Raw genomic sequence first — 24,179 nt, 5'->3', positions numbered from 1 at the left:
TTGAGCACGGGCCTAAGAACCAGAGGATCGCGGTTTGATTCCCAGTCAGGGCACATGCCTGGGTTGCAGGCCAGTTCCCGGCAGGGGACACATGATACATTGTGTGTCCTCGGCAGAGGCAACCATACATTGATATTTCTCTCCCTCGCTCCTTCCCTTCCCCTCTAAAGATAAATAAATAAAATATTTTTTAAAAAATACTGATTCCGCAGAATGTAAGACAATGATTGTAAAATCCAACATTACATATATGGGAAACAACTTCCAATTACGTTTGTCACAATGTTAAATGATCATTAACTTTAAGATATATTCTGATTTCAGAGATGTTAAAAATGTGGGGGGGGTGAATGAATCTTTGAATCAATGAAATTCAGGACTTAAAAAATGTATTCCTCAGGTAATTATTCAAGTGAAGTATTAAACATTGAGTTTCTTAAACTCACATGTATTTATAATCAGCAGCACATTCTTGGAAGCTATCGATTTTGTTTCACTTCTCCTCTGAAATGAAGTATGGAGTGGCACTTACACTGATTCCTAGCAGACAACCCACACAAACTTTAAAACTTACGGATTCCTCGTTTGAAAACTATCTCACTGTCACCTACGGCATCCCAGATCAAAAGATGAGGTCAACGAGGCCGAGGCCAGTTAAGTACCCGCGTGCAGGGCCAGAAGGCTAGTAAGAAGCAGTCAAGGCTTGAAGCCACGTCAGCAGGGCCCTGTTCTGTGTCCTCTTCATGGGAATCGAAATCAAACGAGGCATTAGCGTTCTGTGGTCCAATGGCACAGGCAGAGTAGGATAAGTAAACACAATCTCTGCCCACGTTCAAAGAGGCTGTTTTACAAACGGACTCTCTTCATCCTTCCTGGCAGAATACTGACGATTGGTAACTTGTTCAACTAATCAGTCTCCTTTGTTTGCTCTGAGAGATGAAGACTGTAAAATATTACCTCATCACCCACATGCCAAACACCAGCCTCACAAGATCCTGCTGTGCGAGACCACTGGTCCTCCAGGGAAGATGCTGAGAATTACAGAACGTATCAGAACCTTCTAGCATTTGCTAGACTGTGACCTAGACATTTTGATCCCCGAACTGTGCTGAAAATCTGCTAACACCCTGCTCTGGCTGGCTTCTTGAGAACTGGCAATTATTCAGAAAGTCAGTGAATTATCCATCTTCTCTCAGTTCTAGTCCCTTTTGTCCTGGTTTCGTGCAAGTCGATCCACAGGGGACCCACCCGTATTAACCGCGGAGAACACGGATGCATGCGAGTGGAACTGGTTGGGGATTTCTGCTGTGGGCTCCATCGAAATATTTCTAGCTGTCTCTAGCACAGAACTCCTCACCGTGTCATTCATCTCAATCACTTCAAAATCCATTTCATTCCATTTTTCTGCATCATCATCTTCATTCTCTTCCTCGCAGTCACGTAGCCCAGCGCCTGGGAGCAACGCTTTCTGGTCCTCACTTCTGCGCTCTTCTCGCTGACGACTGAGCGGTGAGGTGGCTAATTTATACAGCCCAGGAAACAAAACAGCAGTGGCTACTGCTGCCCCCAAAGAGGTGTACAAAACTACAGGTAAATCGGGGTATTTCCCCTGAAGAATTCCAACAACTGCAGGAATAGCCATTTCTCCCAGGGAAGCACCAACTACGAAAAACGCTGCCGATTTCCCGTGGATGGTCGTGTACTGCTCAACCCAAGAAATACCGCTGGGGAACGTGGTCGCCATCGAGGCCCCGTACACTGACGTTGCGATCCACAGACAAGCCGCGTTCTTGTTAAAAAGCACCAGAAAGAAAGATGACACCAGGCTGCCGATATTGCTCAACACAATCATCGCTCCGGGTTGTAAACACGTGGCAAAAAAGATCGCCAGGCCCCTGCAGGCTGCAAAGGACCCCCAGAACATGGAGTTCAGCCCAGCCGCTTCACTCTCGGCCATGCCGGCATGGGTGACCGCAAACGAGAAAACGTAAGAGCCATAGGTGACCTCAGCTCCGACATAAAAAAAGAAGAACACAAAAAGGAGACAAAGAAGGGCGTTGTGATATTTAGCTCTTCGAGACGTCTGGGCAGATGCTTTCACTTTTTCCTGCTGTGAGCTTTTCTTTAAAAACAGAGCAAAAAGAAATAGGCAAACTACAAAAATGTAAGTACCAATAATAACATAAGCCCACAGCAAACTTATATGGTCAGGTACTCCGAACAGAGGTTCTGAGCCGGCTGCAGATGACCGGCTGAGAGACGAACGGTTCACGTCGCCCTCGGGGTGGTTTCCGGCAGCTGGTGGCGCGCCCAGTGCCACTTTGGCCAGCAGGGGAGCCAAAAAGGCCCCCAAGGCAAAACTGAAGTGTAAGGCCTGCATGTGTGGGGCTCCTGCGTCGCCCCAAATAGCCAAGATTAAGACGTTACCACCTACCAATGAAAGACAGGAAAAAGTATTTAATCATGTAACTTAGTAAAAAACAGTTCATTACTATCAGAAAGAAGATAAGTCTATTTTACATGGCACAAAGATTATAATATTCTAAGTTATAAATGTTGCCACCAAGTTAATTCTCTGATTCAGGAACTCTAACCCAGCACCACCAGAGAACTCTAAGCATTGTAACATCAGAAGTTCACAAATGGAATTCCACTGGCTACTAAACCACCACCTCCCTGGGCGAGGCACAGGCAGCCAAGGCTTTTTATAACACAGTTCTAATGTCAGGCTGGGGGACAGGGGAGTGTTTATATATTTGTGTATAAATATTTCAAATATATATTATCATCAGAGAGCGGCCAAATTACCAACTTTTTCTGTACTTTCAATTGGTAGCCACTTGAAGAAAATTACTTATGTGCACAGCAGATGTAAGAGACATGTTCCGGAATTCGAACGCTCTGGATTCTGCTGTGCCCACCACAGGACAAGAGGGCACTGCCTAGCACCACATGTGCACTCTCTGTACACCTGCCGAGGTGAAAGGCAAGAAGCATCCAGTCTTGAATTTTCTCTTCCATTTAAATATATCTGAAGATAAACTCTACCCCATAATTTTACAACCAAACTAAGCCTAAAGTATAAAATATTTCTTCAACCTTTCAAATAACAGTAGAGCAGACAAGAGGGGGAGAAGGCTGGTTTTAGGGGTGAACAAACATCATGTACATTATTTAGTAGGTTTTAAAATGTATCAAGCTGGGGGAGGGGGCCAGAATTGAGGAGGGGGTGGAGTCAAGAAAATAATAATAAAATAAAACATATCAAGATACATGATACATAGAGAGGAACTCCTGCAGGAGGGCAGAAACTTGTGAGAGAAAAAGAAAAGAAGGGACATAACATTTGACACAAGTTTCTCTTAGTTCAAAAGGCAGAGTGCACTTTAGATTAAAGAGGTGTTTCTAAGATTCCCCAGCCAGAGTTCTTCCCACATGACAGTGATAAAGTTCTTCCCAAAGGGGAAGCTCGCTCATCTGCAGGGCAATCACCCACACGGGGCTGGCTAACGAGTCCTTATTCGGATGCTGTCAATCAACAATCTCTCATAGAGCAAAATTCTTTCAATTCACTCTGCTTGACAAGGAAAGGAGTTGCCAGGAGGGTTTTATTCTGTCTGCGTGACCTGAGACGTCCAACGCAGCAGGTCAGTGCCTAACAAGGACACATCATCTGCTCCACTTCTTCTAGGAGAAAGTCTCCTACACCCAGAGATGATACCGAAAGGCTCACTAACCTGTGTCCAGAATGCCAACCGAAACACCAAAGATGGCCATCATGACAACCAGCAGCACCACTGTCTTACAAAACGGCACGAGACAAAGGCCCACGGAGGTGGCCAACAACGACAGCCCTGGGAAAAAAGGGGGGTCTGCTGTCAGAGACAGCGCTGGCGCAAACAGGCCCGGGGCACGTCGGCATCGGAGAGGCTTGGCCTCTCTAAGTGGTCATCTCGTTTGAAAGCTTTCATAATCTTCATGGACTATACAAATTATGCTAATCTGAATATATTTCTAGCACTACTAATAATCAAATTATAAAGTATATCATAAGGCAAAGTTTTATTGCAAAACAAAACATTAAGTAAGCTCAAACATTACTTAAATGTTTCATATTTAAGAACCTAAAGAGAATTTTAGATCTGAAGCAAAAATAAAAATACAAAAAATGAAATGCAATTACTACAGTACTTGGTAGTGAAATGGATTAAATAAGCTAGTTTAGAGGGTAGGGAGGGAAATCAAAGAAGTATATTCCTTCAACCCACTTTGGGAATCAGAGATTTATCAACAATCAGTGTATTATTCATCAACAATAATAAATCATTCTCCTTACTTCCAAAGCAATTTTATCACATCAATCCAAACTTTCTTCAAACATGTCCATTTGTGGGGTTTTTGTTTTAAAGAATAAGTTAAAAGCATTGCCACCTGTTTCAAGGGTCAGGCAGAGAAGTCTGGGCCCATTACTGACATGGGGCAGCAGGGACAAAAGCACTGCCTACGTCATTTCACACCCTCACCACCCCTCTCTCATCCTCAGCACAGGGTGAGCTTGGGCAGGTTCAAGGAATTCATTCTGATCTGTGGGGACCCCAGATCTGCCTCAAACCCTGACAAGCAGAGCTCTTCAGATAACCAGTCTGTGACCTGGGGCTGGTGTCTAAATTCCAGTGACAGCTGGGAAGGCCAAGGATGGCTAAGTCACTCCAGGGCTAATCTAAATGCCCAGAGCGGCTGACCCAGACTCCCTGAACTGCCAGAATAACGCAGGCGGCAGAGAAACCTGGCTTCTCCTGAGGACTCCTAATGCTACCCGTGAGGCATCAACCACTTTGTAAGTATGTTTTGCATTTAAAAACAAGTCGTAAATTCCTTGAAAGTCATAAAGAAAGTAAAATTTGTGTTTACTTACCCAAAAGTAAAAAATGATTTACAGCGTCAAAAAGAATTCCACCGATCACAGAGCCAGTCAAATATCCAAAAGCACGGCCCACAAAAATGTGAGAAAGACTGCTGATGTTTCGGTTTACATTTGTTGCCAAATCTTGAAATGTGGGTCCCAGAATAGCGATACTCAACCCCTAAAATTTTGAAAGACAAAAGCTTTAATTTATAATCATTAAATAATGTCTATCTGTTTGGTGGCTCTTTTCACTATTCAAAAGGGAGGAGAGGGTGTCCCTGCAAAGCAGGGCATTACCTCTGTTGGGAACAAGAAAAATAGTCTCAGCCCCAAGGAGCCTGCGTCCTTAGCAAACATCCTGTAAGTTGATTGCAATCTGCTTAGTTTCAAAATTTTCCTTTCAGTTGAGACAGACCCCACCCTGTTCCCGCGCGCGGGCTCTGTAAGCCAATAGCTAACTGCCACATCATCTGTGTAATGCTTGCTTGCTTGCCTCCATATAAGGACTTAGCTGTAAGCGCTGCGTGTGACTCTCGTTTGCAGCCCTTGCGGGCACTGTGTCGCTGGACACTTTGAGAGTTCACCCCTGCGCAGGTTAAACTTGGCCAATAAAGTAACATCTTTGGAACCCTGAAAGTCTCCGACATTTGTTCTCATGGTTGGTGGATTCAACAACCTCCACTCCCAGTCAGGAAAAACTCCGGACCATGATGCTGGGACGACTAGGGCTGGACTCCTATTTCGGGGGCGCCAGCTTCTACCATTTTTCTAATTTTGACAACTCTCAATTTGCAAAAATTTCTTTAATTCTTTTGATTTTTGCTACAGTTGTTTCCTTTTTTGGACAATATCATAAATGACTATTTTGTATTAATAGTAAATGTGACATTGAAGTAATTTTTCAAAGTTTTGTATATTTTGAAATATACTACGTGCACAAATAACACAAGAATTTAGATGTTAAAATTGTAATTATCAAACTATCAAAATATTACTTCCATTTTTGATGTTATTAAAACAGTAGTACTTGCAGATGTATGTGGGGTCCTTCCTCTGAATTACATCATATAAAACATGCAAGAGATAAATGATTTATATGTTTCTAAATCTACATTTTATATGTGTGGGGGGTTATTGCATTTTTTCCATTACCGTCTATTCCCTTCATATCTTCTTCCACTCCCACCCATGCCCTCCCCTAAATCTATGCTTTTCTTCAAAGAAAAACCCACTGTCATCAGAAGTACAGTCTATAAGACCTTCTTTGTAAATAGTACATACACAGGTATACAATGACTTTAAAAACAGAATTTACTCAAAGACAACCTAGTGTAAGAATTAACAGTTACAGTTGGCTTTCAGAGGAAACTTTTAAAAGTATTTCTAATTGGTCTACATGTCAAGAATAATTTATTCGAATTGCACTGCTGTGCTCTAAAGGCTTGGTTGAGTCCCCTGCCCAAACCCGAGCAGGGCCTAAGGAAGGGCCCAGGCACGTGCGCACAGGAGGAGAGGAAGCACGCTGGGGGGAGCTAAACCCCAGCTGTAATCAGATTAGTTCCTACCCTCAGAGCTCTTACAACAGGCTCTGGCACACAGTGAGGGTTCACCAAGCGCCTGCAGCTTTTCTTTTTTCAGATCAAAATATTCTAAGACTTTCCTCAGAAGAGTCACCCTCCCAACTCCTCAGGGTCCCAATACTCAAGGCAAGTGATGAAGGACAGGCTTCCGGAAATACAGGAATCACAGGAAGGCCAAGGGGATTGGCAAAAGAAGCTTCTAGCCTTGAAGTTAGTTTGCTCTAAGGAAAACATTGAAGGATCTGAAGTTTGTTTTACATGGGATTGTGATCAAAATAAGAGAGGTTATTTCTAGCTCTACCACTTAACCAGTTGTGTCATAGGGAAAAGTCACTGTCCCTCTCTGGCTCTAGTTCCCTACCTGCAAAAATAAGGGGTTGGCTGAATTTGGTGAGAAGAGGAGAAAATCCCAGAAAAACAGCTTTGTGTAGTCATTTGGTTTGAAGGTTGGGAGGGGACAGCGGCTATAGACCTGGCAAGCCCTCTTGCATCTCCCCGCCCCACAAAGGAGAGGTAGACAGATTTGCTGAAGCTGGGAAATCAATCTTGCACTTGACAATAACCCTGCAAGATTAGAATTGTGCCCATTTTCCAGACTACAAAACCGAGGCTCGGGCAGATTAACGCGCTCAAGGTCAAGTAGTTTGCAAGCGGCGGAGGCGAGACCACATTCTCTACAGGAGGCCAGCTCACGCCCTGGCCCTTGAGGGCTCCAGCCCGGCTCTCACCAGCCCCAGGAAGGCGGCACACAGGATCACGGTGATGAACCAGCGCAGCAAGCTCCCGCCCCCGCCGCTCCGCCGGGTGCCTGCCACCGCCTCGGGCTCATTCTCTGCCGGGACCTCATCCTGGAGAAGCCGCTTCCCGACAGCCGGGGACCCGGTCCCACGGAGTTCCACTTCCAACTCCAGCTTGGCGCCTCGGGAGAACCAGTCTTGCTACTTCCCGGCTTCTCAGCGGGGCCTCAGGAACTCCAAGCCTAGACCCGGTCTCGCGCCTCCAGAGCCAGCGGTCTGGGCTAGCGCCACCTCCCTGGGAAGGACCCCTTATCAAGGCACAGAAGTTAAACTTCGGAACCCGCTGGTCGCAGCAGGTCTCAGACACGCGCCCTCCTACGCCCCTAGGCGCCTGCGCGTATCACGTGGCGGAAATGTGGCCCCTCGCCAACCAAGTCCTCTCCGAAACCCGGAAGTTGATATGGTTGCCTAAGAGATCGGACCCGTTTTCCAGCCTCAGCGTCAGGTAAAGCTGGGCCCGTAGAAGCTGGCGCCCCCTGGCGGAGTTAACTGGAGCTGCAGCCTGGGACCAGAGGAACCGTTATAAGAAAATACGGAACAAGAATTGCAAAATATATCTTCGCGTCCGCTTCTCGGGCCTCTAGGGCGCAAAGTGGGCCCGGAGGTCTATTCTTTAAGAACTTTCTAAGATTCCTGCCCTCGCTCTTTGGAGATCTGCCGTTTATCTCTCACTTAACATTTATTGAAATGTACCTGTAAACACGTGTATAATCTCACTTATCCCTCATAACACTGTAAATTCCATGTTATCCTCTTTTCTCAAACAGGAGGATTAAGTGATAGACAATTAAATAGCATCTTGCCCAAGGTCAGGCAGCAAATCCGTGGCTGTACATTGTAACAGTAGCTGGAGGAAGAAATCGAACCAAAGCTGCGGTTTCAAGTGCACTCTCACCCTAATCCCTGCAAACGATTCCGTTGTTTAGGGAAGTGGAGCAGGGCATCAATTTGCAGAATGCCTGAGTAAAGCTATGCCAGCAGAGAAGGGAAGGCCTTCTTTATCAGACACTACCTCTTAGTTTCCTTTTGCTCTTTGACCAGACCACAGCCTCAAAATGTATATTTTTCTTTACCATCTACCTGAAATATTATTTTCCACCCGATCCTCTTTAATCCGTTTAGCCTCCCAGACTACAAACCTGAGTCTCATTATCATTGTGCTTGCAACCCATCTCTCCAGCCCCATCCACTCCGTCATTACTTCCCCTTGCAATGCACCTCAGAACGTATGCAGATGCTATGGTTTAAGAGAACCTGTTTTTTATTTAAGTGGCAAGAAAGGTCCCTTTGAGCCCTGGCTGATGTAGCTCAGTGGATTTAGTGCTGTTCTGCCAGCCAAAGGGTCACCGATTCAATTCCCTGTCAGGGCACGTGCCTGGGTTGTGGGCCAGGTCCCCAGTAGGGGAAGCTTGAGAGGCAACCACACATTGATGTTTCTCTCCCTTTGCCTCTCTCTAAAAATAAATAAATTAAATCTTTTTAAAAAGGGTTCTTTGAGACAAGCTCTATATGGTTGAAACAGAATAGGAAATGGTGTGGGAGAGGTAGGTTAGGTGGAAATTGTAAAGGGTTCTATACGCGCATAGAATGCAGTTTAGACTTGAGCCACACAATTCTACTGGCACACTGAAATCTAATAAAATTAAAAATATTGGTAGGAATTCAGGCTTCACCATATTTCATCTCACACTGAAATCACCTTTTTTCTCAGTAAACCTGCTCTTCTTCTGAAGTGCCCACCCACCCTCCACCCAGCCATCAGAAATCAGAGGTCCCCCCCCCCATACTTCCTTCTTTTTCTCTTGTCAGTTTGTCACCTGGTCCTGCCAGTTTTATTTCTGTAGATCAGCAATTTTTGAACTTTTTTACCTCACGGCACACATAAACTAATCACTAAAATTCTGCAGCACACCAAAAAATATATTTTTTGCCCATCTAACAAAGAACTAGGTATCATTTTGATTCATTCCCACTAGATAGCTATTGTTGTGTTGGCTGTTGTCTTTTTTTTTTTTTTTTTTTTGACAATCTAAGGGAAAAGAGGTCAGCGCTCCTGACTAAATAGTCAGGTGTTGCATGTTTTAAAAATTCTTGCAGCCCACCAGTTGAAAATCACTGCTAAAGGTGTTTCTGAAATCAAGCTTCTGTTCTATCCTATTACTATAGCCTACTTTTAAAACTGTTACCCGTGACTATCTAACTGAAATGAAAATCTCTTACATAAAACCCTTCAACGCTTCCTTAAGGATGAAATCCAATTTCATCTGCCATCGTCCACCTCTCTAGCTTCATACCTTGCTCTCCCTTGTCTCATTTACATTCCAACAACAACAAAATTGCTATTAGTTCTTCGCACATTATTTCTTGCTTTCTTACCTTTGATCATATTGTCCTCTCTGTCTCGAATGCCTTCTTTCTCTTTTACCTGCTATGGTAGAATATTTACCCTTTCTTCCTGATTGTAATTTCAGCAATTTCACAAGCAGTGTGCCTGGGAATTTTTAAAATATGTAATACCCGATTATTTAGTCAGAGGGCCTAACCTCTTACATTGTGGAGATGCTGGATCCTGTTAAAATCCTCCTCTGGAGAATATATGTTTGTTTAAGCAGGCAGTCAACCTGGTCCAATACACACTGCGAGTTTCCTTACCACCTTCCTGGGTGATGGGTTGCAATCTCAGTTCAGTTTTCAAAGCCTGTGCTCTGGGTCTGTCCTAAACATATGCCACTCAGGGGTCAGTCTGGGACTTGGGCCAGTTGTCAAAGCCTTTGCTAGGCTCCTCTGGATCGCTTGCACACAAGTGCAACTCAGGACTGAACCCAGGACTTATGCAGCTCACACAGAAAATTAGGGTCCCCTAGCCTACCTGTCTCCATCCTGCAGGCTTCACCTATTTTCCAACTCAAAGGGGCTTCTTCTCTCAGTTCCTTGGACCAGGCATATGGGGTTTCTGTCAGAGTTTTAGCTACCCCTGATACCAAATGGGGCCCTGCCGTAGGACTAAGCTGTAAGAACAAAAAAGAAAACCCTGGCCAGGTGTATCAGTTGGTTGGAGCATCATCCCATATACCAAAAATTGTGGGTTCAATCCCTAGCCAGGGCACATACCTCCATTGCCAGTTGGATTCCCAGTTGGGGCATGTATGAGAGGCAACTGATAGATGTTTCTCTCACATCCATGTTTATCCCTCCCTCTCTCTCTCTCTCTCTCTTTCTCTGTGGGTGAGTGTCTCTCAAAATATCTAGAAACATATCCTTGGATGAGGATTAAAAGAAAGAGAGGGAGAAGAAAAACCAGGAAACTTACCCCCTTGCAGGTTTCTTTTCTCAGGGCGGACCCCTTTATATACTTTTCAGAGTCCTCGGGCAGTTGATTTGCATTTTGTCCTGAGTTTTTAGGTGTAATCCATAGGAGAGACGGGCTAGAGTAGGCTTATGATGCCGAAGCTCAACCAGAACTACTCCCGTCTGTCTTTTAAGAATCAGCTAAGGTCTTCCTTCCTCTAGGGTGCTTTTTCTGACCCTCTTCTTGGCCTTGAGGCTGTTTTCGTCTTCCTCCTTTGTGCATAATTCTAATAGTCCACCTACCACTTCACATGGAATTTTCCTCTTTATGTATCATCTTCCCACCATGCTGACGGTGCCAAAGAGAAAGCACTGTGTCTTCTCTATCTTTTATCATAGAGCCTGGCACACAGTGGGTCTTCATGAAATGTTTGTTGAGTGTAGTAGACTTATTCTGCACACCTAGCCAAAATCTCTGCATTCCTGTGCAGTTGTGCCCTGAACATTCTCATGCACCCCATCCCATCTAAGTGTTGTGTTAGACCTCATGTAGCCCCTAGTGGGTGGTAAGCTCAGTGAGATGGAAACAAACGATGGGTCTTACTGTTTCTCTCTCCCCAGCAGCACTGTGTTCTATACTTAGTGAATAACACTTAACTGAGTCAAGGTTCAGTAAACTAATTTTATTTTTTTAAAGACTGTATTTTTAGAGAGAGGGAAAGGAAGGGAGAAAGAGGGGGAGTGAAACATCAATGCGTGGTTGCCTCTAGTGCACTGCCTACTGGGGACCTGGCCCACAACCCAGGCATGTGCCCTGACTGGGAATTGAACCTGGGACCCTTTAGTTCACAGGCCCTCACTCAATCCACTGAGCCACTCCAGCCAGAGCCAGTAAATTAGTTTTAAAATGAAACATTTTAGGAGCAGCTTTCTATTTACTAGATGGGCTGCTGCCCAAATCATGTCATGAATGGTTGACAAAAGCCAATTAGATCTTTAAAAAAGGTTAAATGTTTTCATTCACCCTGATTAAACTCCAAAAATAAATTCTCTAAAGGGAAAGGTGTTTTCTAACTCTTCCCCACTTCACTCCTGAAAACAGCAGGACACTTTCTCCAACTGCCTCTGGGGGTCACTCACCACCTTTGCAAAGGGGAGGGGAGCTTTGCTTCAGACAACTCAGGAGAAATAAAAGTGTCCATGGCCATTCTGTAAGTTGGAAGTAAACCTTGATTACCTTGAAAATGGAACCACTTTACAGCCTCTACTGACAGGAAACTATCTGGATCGGAGGCACTACTACGGTACCATCTTGGCGTATTTGTGAAATGACAACAAGGAGGCAGATTTTAAATCTTTCACCTTGAAATATTACTTTGGGTGAGTACGAGAAATTCGATGGATTGTGTTTGGGGACACTACCCCACGACCTATTTAATCTTTATCCTCTGGAGGAACCACTTTTTAAATTTATCAAATGATGTCTAATTAGTGCTTAAAGCTCATCGTGAGCCCTGGCTGGTGTGGCTCAGTGGATTGAGCGCGGGCCTGTGAAGCAAAGGGTCACCAGTTCAATTCCCAGTCAGGGCACATGCCTGGGTTGCAGGCCAGGTCCCCAGTGAGGGACACATGAGAGGCAACCACAGACTGATGTTTCTCTCCCTCTCACCTTCTCTCTAAAAATAAAAAAATAAAATCTTTACCAAAAAAAAGCTCTTCATGAAAAAACTAGCTATCCTAACTACTTCCTTCAGGATACCCATATCCTTCTGTCACCTCATCACTAACAGACCAGTCTATTAAACCCAACTCTCCCCAAGATTTAATTTCAGTAAGATAACTCTGATGTTTGTGCCATATACTTTGAAAATGTAGAAATAATATTTAAAAGATCTGACTGACATCAGTGTCTGTTAGATTTATTTTATTATTAAAAATAAAAACTCACTGATTTTTAACTTAAATTTTCTTTTAAAAGACATAAACTTAGAATTTCCTTTACTGGGATCATTCTGACACTGAAAACTACAGGACTCTGTCAATCTACCATCATAATGGTCTCCTGTGCTGTAACTGATCAATAAAATCTTTGTTTTGCTGTACTATTATTAGCCAAAATCCATCAAGAGAATAAAAACACAGCAAAGATCCTAGCTACCTTAGGCTCTGCAGAAAACAAAAATAGCTGAGTGCTTGGGAAGCAATTAGAATGATCTGCATAAAGAAGAGACCGAGGACCTCCGCCAAGATGGAGGCATAGGTGGAAACACGGTGCCTTCTCCCACAACCAAGTTTGAATACAACAAAGGTTTGGAGAAACAAAGACACAACCAAAGGACAGAAAATTGAATTATACGGAAGTCCGACTACATCTAACCGTTCGACGGGGACGGTAAGAGGGGCGGAGCCAGCAGCGAGCAGGGTCGGGCAGGACAGGGCCCCCGACCCAGGCGCGCAGGCAGACGGGAACCAGTTGGGGTGCGGGGCAGACCGCGGGCGCATATTCGCGCACAGTGAGACAGACCACACAGGCCCCAGGGGGCGAGGGCTGACGGCGGTGGCACACTCGTGAGCAGTGGGACGAAACGCGTGGGCCAGGTGACGGCAGCAACTGCAGCACCGGTGAGGGCCGGGCGGCAGGCGGCAGACGGGACGCCAGAGTCCCTCTTTGACCCCGCCCCCACATACAGCGTCACAACCCAGCGACTTAGTTGCCCTGCAATACTGGTGAGAGCCATTGTCGCTCTTTGACCCCGCCCCCACAGACAACGACACAACCCAGCGACTTAGTTGCCCTTCAGCACCAGTGAGGGCCGGGCGGCAGGCGGCAGACGGGACGCCAGAATCCCTCTTTGACCCCGCCCCCACATACAGCGTCACAACCCAGCGACTCAGTTGCCCTGTTCTAGAGAACATTTTAGGGCTCTGATACTGCTATGGAACAGGCACTAACAACCAGAAAGATGGCACAAGAAGAACTCAAGGTCCCAGAGCCAATAACACTAAGCGACCGAGAAATTGCCAGCCTCTCAGAAGCACAATTCAAGACACTATTTATCAGGATGCTCACAGAACTGGTAGATTATAGTCACAAATTAGAGGAACATAGTCACAAATTAGAGGAACATATGAAGGCTAAACTAATTGAAATGAAGGGAGATGCACAGGAAACCAATAGTGATGGAAAGGAAACTGGGACTCAAATCAATGGAATGGACCAGAAGGAAGAACAAAACATCCCACCAGAAAGGAATGAAGAAATGAGAATTCAAAAAAATGAGGAGAGGCTTAGGAACCTCCAGGACATCTTTAAACGTTCCAACATCCGAATTATAGGGGTACCAGAAGGGGGAAAGAAACAGCCACGAGTGGAAAACATATTTGAACAAATAATAAAGGAGAACTTCCCCAGTCTGGCAAAGGAAATAGACTTCCAGGAAATCCAGGAAGCTCAGAGAGTGCCAAAGAAGTTGGACCCAAGAAGGAACACACCAAGGCACATCATAATTACATTAGCCAAGACCAAAATGAAGGAGAGAATCCTAGAAGCAGCAAGGGATAAGGGGACAGTCACCTACAAAGGAGTACCCATCAGACTGTCAGCGGATTTCTCAAAAGAGACCTTACAGGCAAGAAGGGGCTGGAAAGAAGTATTCCAAGTCATGAAATCCAAAGACCTACAGCCAAGATTGCTTTATCCAGCAAAGCTTTCATTTAGAATGGAAGGGCAGATAAAGTGCTTCTCAGATAAGGTCAAGTTCAAGGAGTTCATTATTACCAAGCCCTTATTATATGAAATGCTAAAGGGACTTATAAGAAAAAGAAGATGAAAAATATTAACAGTGAAAGGACAGCAAACACACAGCTATTAACAACCACACCTAAAACAAAAGCAAACCAAGAGGACAGCTAGATCAGGAGCGGAACCATAGAAATGAAGAACACATGGAGGGTTAGAAACAGGGGGGTGGGAGGGGGAGAAGGGGGGAGAAGGCACAGAAAATAGCATAGATGGTAGGTAGAAAATAGATAGGGGGGAGTGCAAGAATAGTGGGGGAAATATAGAATCCAAAGAACGTGAGACACGTGGTTATAAACTAAGGGGGGCAGAATGGTGGGGGAGGGAGGGTGCGGGTGGAAGGGATTGAAGGGGGGGAATAGAACAACTGTAATGGTATAATCAATAAAATATATTTTAAAAAAAAAGAAGAGACCGAGCCCGGAGCTAAGTGATGTGGTCTTCCTCCAGTTCTGTACAGAAGAGGCCACTTAACTGAAGCTGGAAACTTTGCCCTGGAACAAAGGAGAAGCTGGAAACTACAGATGGCTTTCAGCCATTTTTGTTTGATCACTGCCATCTATTACCACATTGGATACTCACTGCGTGCTTGGAAAATGTCCAAAACCTGTGCAGAAATCCCCATAGTGACAAGGACTATTGTGTTGCTAGACTAGGAACAAATACCAGCAACAATATTTCCTTTTAACTTCTACGCAAACCGTATAAAAGCCTACCTTGACTTAGTTGTCAAATAGTTATTAAATACCTGTGCCAGACATTGTTCTAAAAACAAGAAAATGAACGTAAATTTCTTCCCTCATGGACAAGATAGACAAAGAACAAACACATGTGTCATCAGACAATATGATGTCAGGAGTGATGAGCACTCTAAAGAAAAATGAAGCAGAATGAAGTGGATTCAGTGACAGGAGGAGGTTATTTTTACTTCAGGTAGTGCTGGGAAAGACTCCTGTGAGTGACAGGGGAACAGAGCCCCAGCTGAAGTGAGGGAACCAGCCATGCGGGAGAGCACTCCAGAGAGAGCAGCTGCGAGGATCACACAGCAGGCGTGAGCGTGTTGGAGAAACGAAATAAGGCCAGGTTGGCGTGGGCAGCACGAGCGAAGGGGAAGTCGGTAGAAAATAAAGGTAGAGAGCAAGCAGGGCTCCTGAGTGTGCAGGCCTTGGGTTGAGGACTTTCTGGACGAGTTGGAAATATAGACAGGGTCAGGATGGAGAGGGAGAAAACAGAGATCCAATTAGTTGGTTATGGGATCACATCAGATTTGTATAGGTGGTGAGAGTGGTCAGATATGGGAAATACAGTGCAGATTAAAACAATAGTATTTGCAGGCCCTGGCTGGTGTAGCTCAGTGGATTGAGCGCGGGCCTGCGAACCACACAATCACGGTTCGATTCCTAGTCAGGGCACATGCCTGGGTTGCAGGCCAGTTCCCCGTTCCTGGCAGGGGATGCATGAGATGCAACCATACATTGATGTTTCTCTCTCTCTCTCTCTCCTTCCCTTCCCCTCTAAAATAAAATAAATAAAATCTTAAAAAAAATAAAGTGTTTAAAAAAAAACAATAGTATTTGCTAATGGACTGGGTGTATAAGAGAAAGGATATTTTTAAATGACTTCAAGGATTGTGACTTATGTCAAAGAAAAACGAAAGCTGGACAGTAAGTGAAACCTGTAATAACTGATTTTACTCTGGAACACAATAGGGGAACACAACTATTGCAATAGCGGAAGGGAGACCTCAGTGTAGAACTGGGCTTGATTTTGAATACCACAAGGAAAAGTGGAATTTACAGCCAAGGAGTGAGGTTGGGGTGCAGTCAGTGGATAGAAAATTATTAAGAGGAAATACCAGGGATGAGGGGGGATTCTGGCTAACCTGGCCTAACAGGATTCTTGCTGAAGGCAGCCAAGGGCAATCAGACATCACTGGAGGGATGATGGAGGCTGAGGAATTCAATCAGGTATCCAAGTGGTCAGATGCGGAGGGTGGGAAACTGGCCAAGCCAACCTAGTGGGATTCTTGCTACAACTGGGCGATGTAAAGACGGCCGTGGAAATCCAAAAGTCAAGGCCTCGTCGGGAAGAGGATTCAGAAGAGCCTGTCTAGAGTATTATTGAGGAGAGATTCTTCGTCACCTAGACAACTGGTGCTTAGTGGTCTGCTTTTTCAGGTGGAATGGAAGGAGCATGAATTCTCCTGGGAAACGGGGAAAAAATCAAGGATTCGAGCTGAATGTGTTGTCATGATGTTTCATGTTAGAGAATTAAAGAATGGCATCAAGTAGGAGGCTGGACGGTCGGGAGTGGGTGAAAAGAGCAGACATAACCTGGGAGTGGTTGTGTGTAGGTGATACTGAACACGCGTAGCTGGGTGGGACCACCCACACAGTGGGTATAGACTGAAGAGAGCCAAGGCAGGCCCCCTAGTCGGGGCGCATATGAGAGGGAGCCAAACGATGCTTCTCTCTCACATCATTGTTACTCTCCCTCTTTCTCCTTTCCTTCCCCCCTAAAAATAAATACAGAAAAATCTTTTAAAAAAGGGTTATTGTAAGTGCTGCATTTTAATAATTCTTTAACAAAATTGTTTTACCCAAAACTAGAATATAAAAATTCACTGCAAAGGTCCATTGTAGACATCTAGGAAGAACTGAGAGTGACCCCTAGGTCAGTGAAGGAAGGATTTAATAAAATCCAAGGTGAACAAATTAAATTATTTAAATTTGTTGAAGAATTGAGTCAGAAAAGGCTTGGGAATTTGCAAAGAGAAGCCGAGGTAAAGTAAGTTAAGGGCAGAGAAAAAACTAAGCATTGTGTGTGCCAGACCCTCTGATGGGGTTCAAGAGAGGTGAAGTGTGAGTCAGGACCGGGCAAGGAAACACCACCAAGAGGCCCAAACATGGGGACCTTGCAAAGTGGGTTCAAAAATAATGAGTTGTCCACTTTGAGTGGAAAGGTCTCTCAGAGTAGCAGGTAAGTCCGGGAGGGCATTTGGGGGCCAGATTGTGAAGGACTTTGAAAATCACACTGAAGACGAAACTACAATACGTGGGCCCTCTCTTGGGCCCTAGAGCAGCCATACCAGCCAGGCTCAGCCCAGTCCCAATCCTGGTACTGCCGACTCCCTCCAGCTGCACTGGCTGACTTCTCTAGAGAAATGTTCCCTGCATGGAGAAGATCCGTAGCTAATGTTGACATGTTTGGAAACCATTCATTTGGACAACAAATAATTATTGAGCACTTCCTCCATGAAAGGCCCTTTTCTGAATGTTTGGAGATAAAACAATAGACCAAAAAAAGAAAACCTACCCTTGTGGAACTTATAGTCTAGTAAGGAAGTCAAACCATAAATGAGATAAAGAAAATATATAGTATGCTAGTGAGTAATGGCTAGCTAAGGAGAAAAAAATTAGTTGGGAAGGGAGCCATGAAATGTCAGGGGTGGGGGGTTAAAATTTAAAAGGTTAGGGAAGGCCTCACAGAGGGAAGAGATTTTTGAGTAAAATCCGAAGAATTTGACAGCGATCCAAGAGCCAGGGAAGAGCAGCAAGGGTAGCAGTGAAGGATGGAGGTGGAAGGAGGGACAGAGGACCAGGAGGGCAGAGTGGGAGACACAGACAGACACGTAAGGGAGGCCAGAAAGAGTGAGGTTTGCCGGTCATGGCGAGGACTTTTTTAAAGAGAGAGAGGGAACCACGGGAGGATTCTTAGCAGAGAACTGATAGCCCATTTCCCTAGGATCACGCTGGCTGTTCTGTAGAGAACAGACGGAGGGGACGCAAGGGAAGAGAACAAAAAACAAAAGAGACCGGGACAGCTAGAAGCAGAGTGTTAGCAAGTGGGGCGGTGGGAAGTGGGGAGAGATTCTAATATTCAGAAGTAGAGCCAGTAGGTTTGCTGGCAACCTAGAAGAGGAGAAGAGTCAAGGATGTGACACCTCCAAGGCTTTTGGTGTGTACAACCAGAAAAGTGAGTTCGCCACGAACTGAAATAAGGAGAGTTGCAAAAGAGGCACATTTAGGAGGGAACATCAGGAGCTCAGTTTTGAACATGTTAAGCCGAGACATTCTTTTTTGTCATCCAATTAGAGGTGTTAGGTTGGCAGATAGAGGTGCCTGGAGTTGAAGGGAGAAGCGTGTGCTCCATCAACATCTAGGTAGGAATTCGTCAGGAGACCTTAGGACGAGGTCCCCCAGACACTGAGCATGGGCAGGCTAGAGGGATTCAACACTCAGCTGTAATAGGTTGACCCGTTACCAGCTCACGTCTCAATATTTACAGGTTGGAACGTGAGCGGGACCCATGCAGAGCAGGACTCAGCAAAGCAGGCTGAGAGGAGTGGCTAGGACTGGAGGGAAACCAGGCGGCTGTTACACTGGAAGCCCGATTCAGAGACCAGGATCGGCTCACCGACCCACATCAGATGAGGAGAAATGCCCGCTGGAATCAGGGCTGTGGAGGCCGTGGTCTGCGGGCACCTCGAGAAGGGCAGTTCAGTGGAGTGGATTCAAGAGACTGGGCGGAGGTATGAAATTGGAGAGAGTAAGTAGAAATTTCTTCAAGAATTTTGTTTGGTTGTGTTTCTTTTGTAAACGAATGGAAGGAAATGAGGCAATGGCTGTGGGGGGCAGGGGGTTTAAAAGAGGTTTCCCCTTCTCCCCCAAGCTGGGATGTACATACTAGCATGTACATATATGCTGACAGAAATGATCCAATATGGAAAGGGAAAAAATGACAACGCAAGAGAGAGGAGACAGTGGAGGATGCTGGAAGTGTTTACTTGGTGGGCGGAGGGGCCATGTAGGGATGCCTAGTGAGGGGAATGTTCAGAGAGCTGATCAGTTTTGCAGATCCTGGGGTTAAGGGCTAGGGAACAGAGTAACTGAAGAGATCTGGTAGATCGAGACGGGATGGGGGTTGGAGGGAATGCAGGAGTTGATGGGAGGATGAGCTCAAAGTTGAAGAGCAGGCCCAATGGGAGTGAGGAAGACGAATACAGTGATGAGAAGCTGTGATAAGAGAGATACGTTGGTATCTAAGATTTCAAAGGTGAAGCCTTTTCCAGAGATAAGGTTCCAAGTGCCTCCGTTCATTATAAGTGGAAATCAAGTTGCATCACATGAGTATTGAACGTTGGGCCACAGGCCAGTGCTGGCATAGCTGAGGGCTATATGAGAGTGACCCAGGAGACACATGGATCACTGTGACAAGGACAGGTAAAAGGTGGCAGAACTGGATGGACGAGCACAGAAGGCAGAGGGCCTGGGTACAGAGACCACGGTGCCAGACAGTGAGCTTCCTATCCCTGGAATGGGACAAGAGGACACCTGTGACACTTGAGGATTTTAAAAAGTGAAATCTTGATTTTAAAGTTTTAGGTTCATCCTTAGGACACTATGAGAAGAGAACTATAAATCATAAGTCTGATACTATGGCCCTGGCTGGTGTCGCTCAATGAATTGAACGTGGGCTGCAAACCAAAGGGTCATGGGTTCAATTCCCAGTCAGGGTACATGCCTGGGTTGAAGATCAGGTCCCCAGTGAGGGGCACGCCAGAGGCAACCACATATTGATATTTCTCTCTTCCTTGCCCTCTGTCTAAAAATAAGAAATAAAATTTTAAAAAACAAAAGATAAAATTTTTTTTAAAGTTTGATACTATGATAATTAGATTTTCTGTATGTATTAGAACTCTAATTTATTCCATAAAACTTATTTTTTCAGGAGAGTGAACTTTATCTTGCTCAGAATCAGTAAGTCTGTCGTACCCACTCTCTCCCGGTTTTCTCAAAAGCCCCCAGTGGCTCGTGCACTCTGGCACTCACATGCAGGCACAGAAGTAATTATTGGGTTAAATGGTGGATTACAAATTTCCTGTTCTTGAGCTTAATGTAAAAAATCTTTTAAAGATTTATTTATTTTAGACAGAGGGCAAGGAAGACAGAGAAATATCAATGTGTGGTTGCCTCTCACATGATCCTTACTGGGGACCTGACCTACAACCCAGGCATGAGCCCTGACTGGGAATTAAACCAGCGACTCTTCGGTTTGCAGGCCGGTGCTCAATCCACTGAGCCACACCAGCCAGGTCTCTTTGGCACCATTAAACATAAATGATGATTTACTCTGTAATTAGGGCTCACAGCTAATGAGCATCATCTGAAAGTGGGTAACCCATAATAACAGGATTGTTTTTTTAATATTCCAGCCTGGTTCTTGCTCATCCCCTAAAATTATGAATGAGTAGGAGGTCATCTAGTACTGGATGAATTTAGAAAGTAAACTCAGTGTAAGTAAAAGAAACAGTAATGTGTGTTAACTACAAAACAAGTGTTAGACAGGAATAGTTTTCGGACTACACAGTGTTTTTGGATCATGTCTATCCCTGTCCTCTATTCCAGAGAAATAGCGACCCCCAGACATACTTGGAATACACAGACACAGCTTTAAAAGCACGTGGCTTTTTTCCCCCTTTTATTCAGCACAGACTATTTTCTTCACTTTAGTAATTTTTCTTCCCTTTATTCCCCAGGAATTTCATAAATATAATCACAAAGCCGTATAGAAACTTGCTAGATTTTTTTATTGTATTTACCAAGTATATCACATTGTTCCACAGTAAAATGATTACAAAGCTCTTTTCATTCAAAAGATTTTGGTTATGTATTAAAATTATACATTATAAAAATCAATTATAAATTATACTCTTTAAAAACAAATATTTTTTAAAAGGCACATACTAAAATACTGCATGCTGATCAAATCCAACATAATCATTTCGCACAGTGATCTATATTTAAGCAACTATTGTGTCCAAATGACATCCCGTATAGAGGGAGGCACAGCGGCACCACGGGTGCGGCCTGCTCTTGGGACAATTCAGCTTTGATGGCTAAGATAAAGCATGTTTTTCTAACTTTGAAAATATGTAAAATAATTTAAGAATTACTTTTCAGATAAATATTAAAATAAGTTGACATGAAAAAGATCGTATTATACTAGGAAACACTTAAAACATCTAAGCTCTCCCTTAATAATACTGCAGGGCTCAGTCTGCGGCAGCTGTAACTTTCAGGCTAAAAAACTGGCAGGAGAACAAGCTGACAGAAGGCAAACTTATCAAGCTTTGTGCCTGTCCAATCTTGTATTTCTCAAACCACAATATAGCAACGGTTACATCAGAAGTTGTTTTTCAAGGGCTAATTCACTCTGCTGTAACTTCTGATTAAGAAGCCCCCGTTCTCCCTTCCACATACAACTCGGGTTAACAGCAGAAAGGCACCCTCGACTAACAGAATCCAGGAAACTCTAGTAGATTCTGAACGTACGGTCTTCCTGATGAGGAAAATGATAGTGTGTACCATCATTTTTCTAATTTATATTTATCAAATCCTCACAAAACAGAGTTAAGGCAAAGTCTATAAAAGACAGCAGGATTAAATAAGAGCCTGTGGTCCCCACTTCATAGGGTCCATTAGGGCCCAGCAGTGCCCCTGGGATTGGTGTGGACGGTTACAAGAGGACCACACGGCCACAGCCATGATGCTGGAGCGAAACCTGCCTGCTAACCCGGAGGTCTGGGACTTGCTGACACTGACTCAGAGTCCTTACCAAATTAAGTCTTTAGGCTAAATCTGAAGGATGAACAGTGATATTTCCGGTGTGAATTTTCTTTAAAAAGTGTAACTCATTATCCAAGTTTTAAGACTGATGACTCCCAGAACTCTGATTTTAGCCTGAGAAATATCTTAAAATACCTATTTAAAGTTATTTGGTAAATATATAACTATATAGTAAAATATACATATTTTTTACACACCCTCAGAGTTACAGAATGCTTCTTAGTATCTAAAACTTTGCTAGAAACACTGAGCAGAGGTGTCTGAAGGCTATGTTTGTCACTGCGTTTTATTTGGTGATCATATTCTTTGACATTTCCCACTTTAAAGCCCTATGTGTTTACAAAAATCACATACCCCCTAAGGAGATATCTGAACTCAGTAACTGCCTTGTAGACAGGTGTTTTCCTCAGACGCAGACACTGAAGGCAACACACACAACACTGCTGGGTCTCACACTTCCTACTGTGTTACACACGCTTTAAAAGAAAAAGTAACTTTGAAAGAAGCATGAAATTTAGCACCAATCTTGACTGCATCTTTCTTTGGTAGGGGAAAAAGGCACCAAACCACAATCAGCTCATAGCCTGGGGTCAGAATAGAGCCCTCGGACCCTAAAATAACACACGGATGCAGGCTGGATAATGGAAGGTACGTCTGCCCATTCCACTCCTGTAATACATGCCAGTCCGAACATATTATAGAAGACTGCATGAAGGGCAGGTCACAGTAAAAAAAGGTTTCTGTTTACACACATGTAAAATACTTTTAAAATCCACTCTTTCAATAACCAACAGATACTGGAAAGTATTATCTGGTAAAGAATAAAAGTCATACAGGGTGGGGCCAAAGCAAGTTTCCAGTTGTGAGTACAGGAAACACAGAGTTTATTCTTGTATTAGTTATTATTATACGATTTTCTATGTGAACGATTACAAACCTACTTTTGCTGCACTCTGTATATTAGAGGCCTCAAAAAAGTGTTGTATACCTAACTTGATCTCTTAATGTTATTTTATATAGACAGTTCCTCTCACATGCCCCGTGACATTCAACTCCAAATGCTCTTCTTACAGAACTAATATTGAAAGGCTGGAAACATCTTTAATTAAATTGGGAACTTGTGGGATAACCTCGACACTACAGATACAGTCAACAACAGCATTGTCAAAAACTCCACTCCGGCAAAAAATTGTTTCCACTAGAAAGAGGGAACCTTTTATAGAAGTTCAACGTGTAAGCTACTGAGTTAAGGCACAAGCATATAATCTATTGCCAGCGATCACCCACCATCCTGCCAAAGAAAACACAAATGAGAACAAAACCTCATTGTCAAGCTGTCCACATAACTGGGAAAGCCACTGGTAGAGCATTTGAGTGGGTGTTCATTATCATGCATAGATCTTTCCTTTATTAGATTATCCACGGGCCACATTAGTTAATGCTCGTTTTCTGTTCCTTTTATATCCATTTGTCAGAACAAAGCACTTAGGAAATTCTATTTTGACCCCCTTAATTACTTGCCCCCGCATGCCTCGTCATCCCAGAATCGCTGTGGGCTCCGGATTCGGCAAGGCTTTTAGGCGCACACTGAAAGCTGAGGGCGGTGCGCTGTCGCAGTGGAGTGAGTGTCATGGTCAAGTACTCACAAAGGCTTTATTTAATTCCCAGTATCTTTCCAACGTCATAATGAAAAATTAAACTCTTCTGTGTCATAAACAAGGTAGTCTTACATCTGTCAAGAAAATAATACCATGGGGGATTTCTGTGGATGTGTAGGGGTCAAAATGATTAATGTTCACTACTTAAAAACTGATTAATTTAACAAAGAACTAGCTAAGTTAACTACTATGTCCCAGATTTCCAGGTTTCTTTGAGTGATTCAAAGATGCAGCAATACTGCTCCCCGGGTCTTTATCGTCTTAGAAGGAGCCATCTGCTAAGCCCACATTTATGACACTTCAGTAGCTGAGGTTCTGAGCTGTATTCAGGTCTCACATTTACTGTGGGCATCTGGCCCTTTATTCTTGAGCACTGTAACCTTTCACTCTCTCACGTATTTATAAACCAAAGTGTTAGTCTCCGCCAGCAACTGAAATGATGAACGTGGCCATGGCTATGAAATGATGGTGAGTCCAGGAGCTGCGTGCTGTTGCAGTCTGCCTTGAGATCGATCCCTGGCCC

The 24,179-nt window shown here is 44.2% G+C and overlaps 1 protein-coding gene across 1 annotated transcript; it reads right to left on the bottom strand.

Annotated features, from left to right (window-relative positions):
* Positions 1–199: 199 nt before the first annotated feature.
* Positions 200–23,630, bottom strand: SLC60A2 (solute carrier family 60 member 2). The gene is given in 8 exon segments (XM_037064834.1): positions 200–1,221; positions 1,223–2,430; positions 3,738–3,854; positions 4,916–5,084; positions 7,215–7,424; positions 7,672–7,785; positions 8,423–8,520; positions 23,516–23,630. Coding segments are annotated over 8 exon segments (2,082 nt in total). The 3' UTR covers positions 200–1,170.
* Positions 23,631–24,179: the final 549 nt, after the last annotated feature.

This window comes from Sturnira hondurensis, unplaced genomic scaffold, assembly GCF_014824575.4.
Source record: "Sturnira hondurensis isolate 20B ecotype Veracruz unplaced genomic scaffold, ASM1482457v3 Scaffold0015596, whole genome shotgun sequence".
Lineage (NCBI taxonomy): Eukaryota > Metazoa > Chordata > Mammalia > Chiroptera > Phyllostomidae > Sturnira > Sturnira hondurensis.
This window is presented reverse-complemented; position numbering and strand designations above follow the sequence as displayed.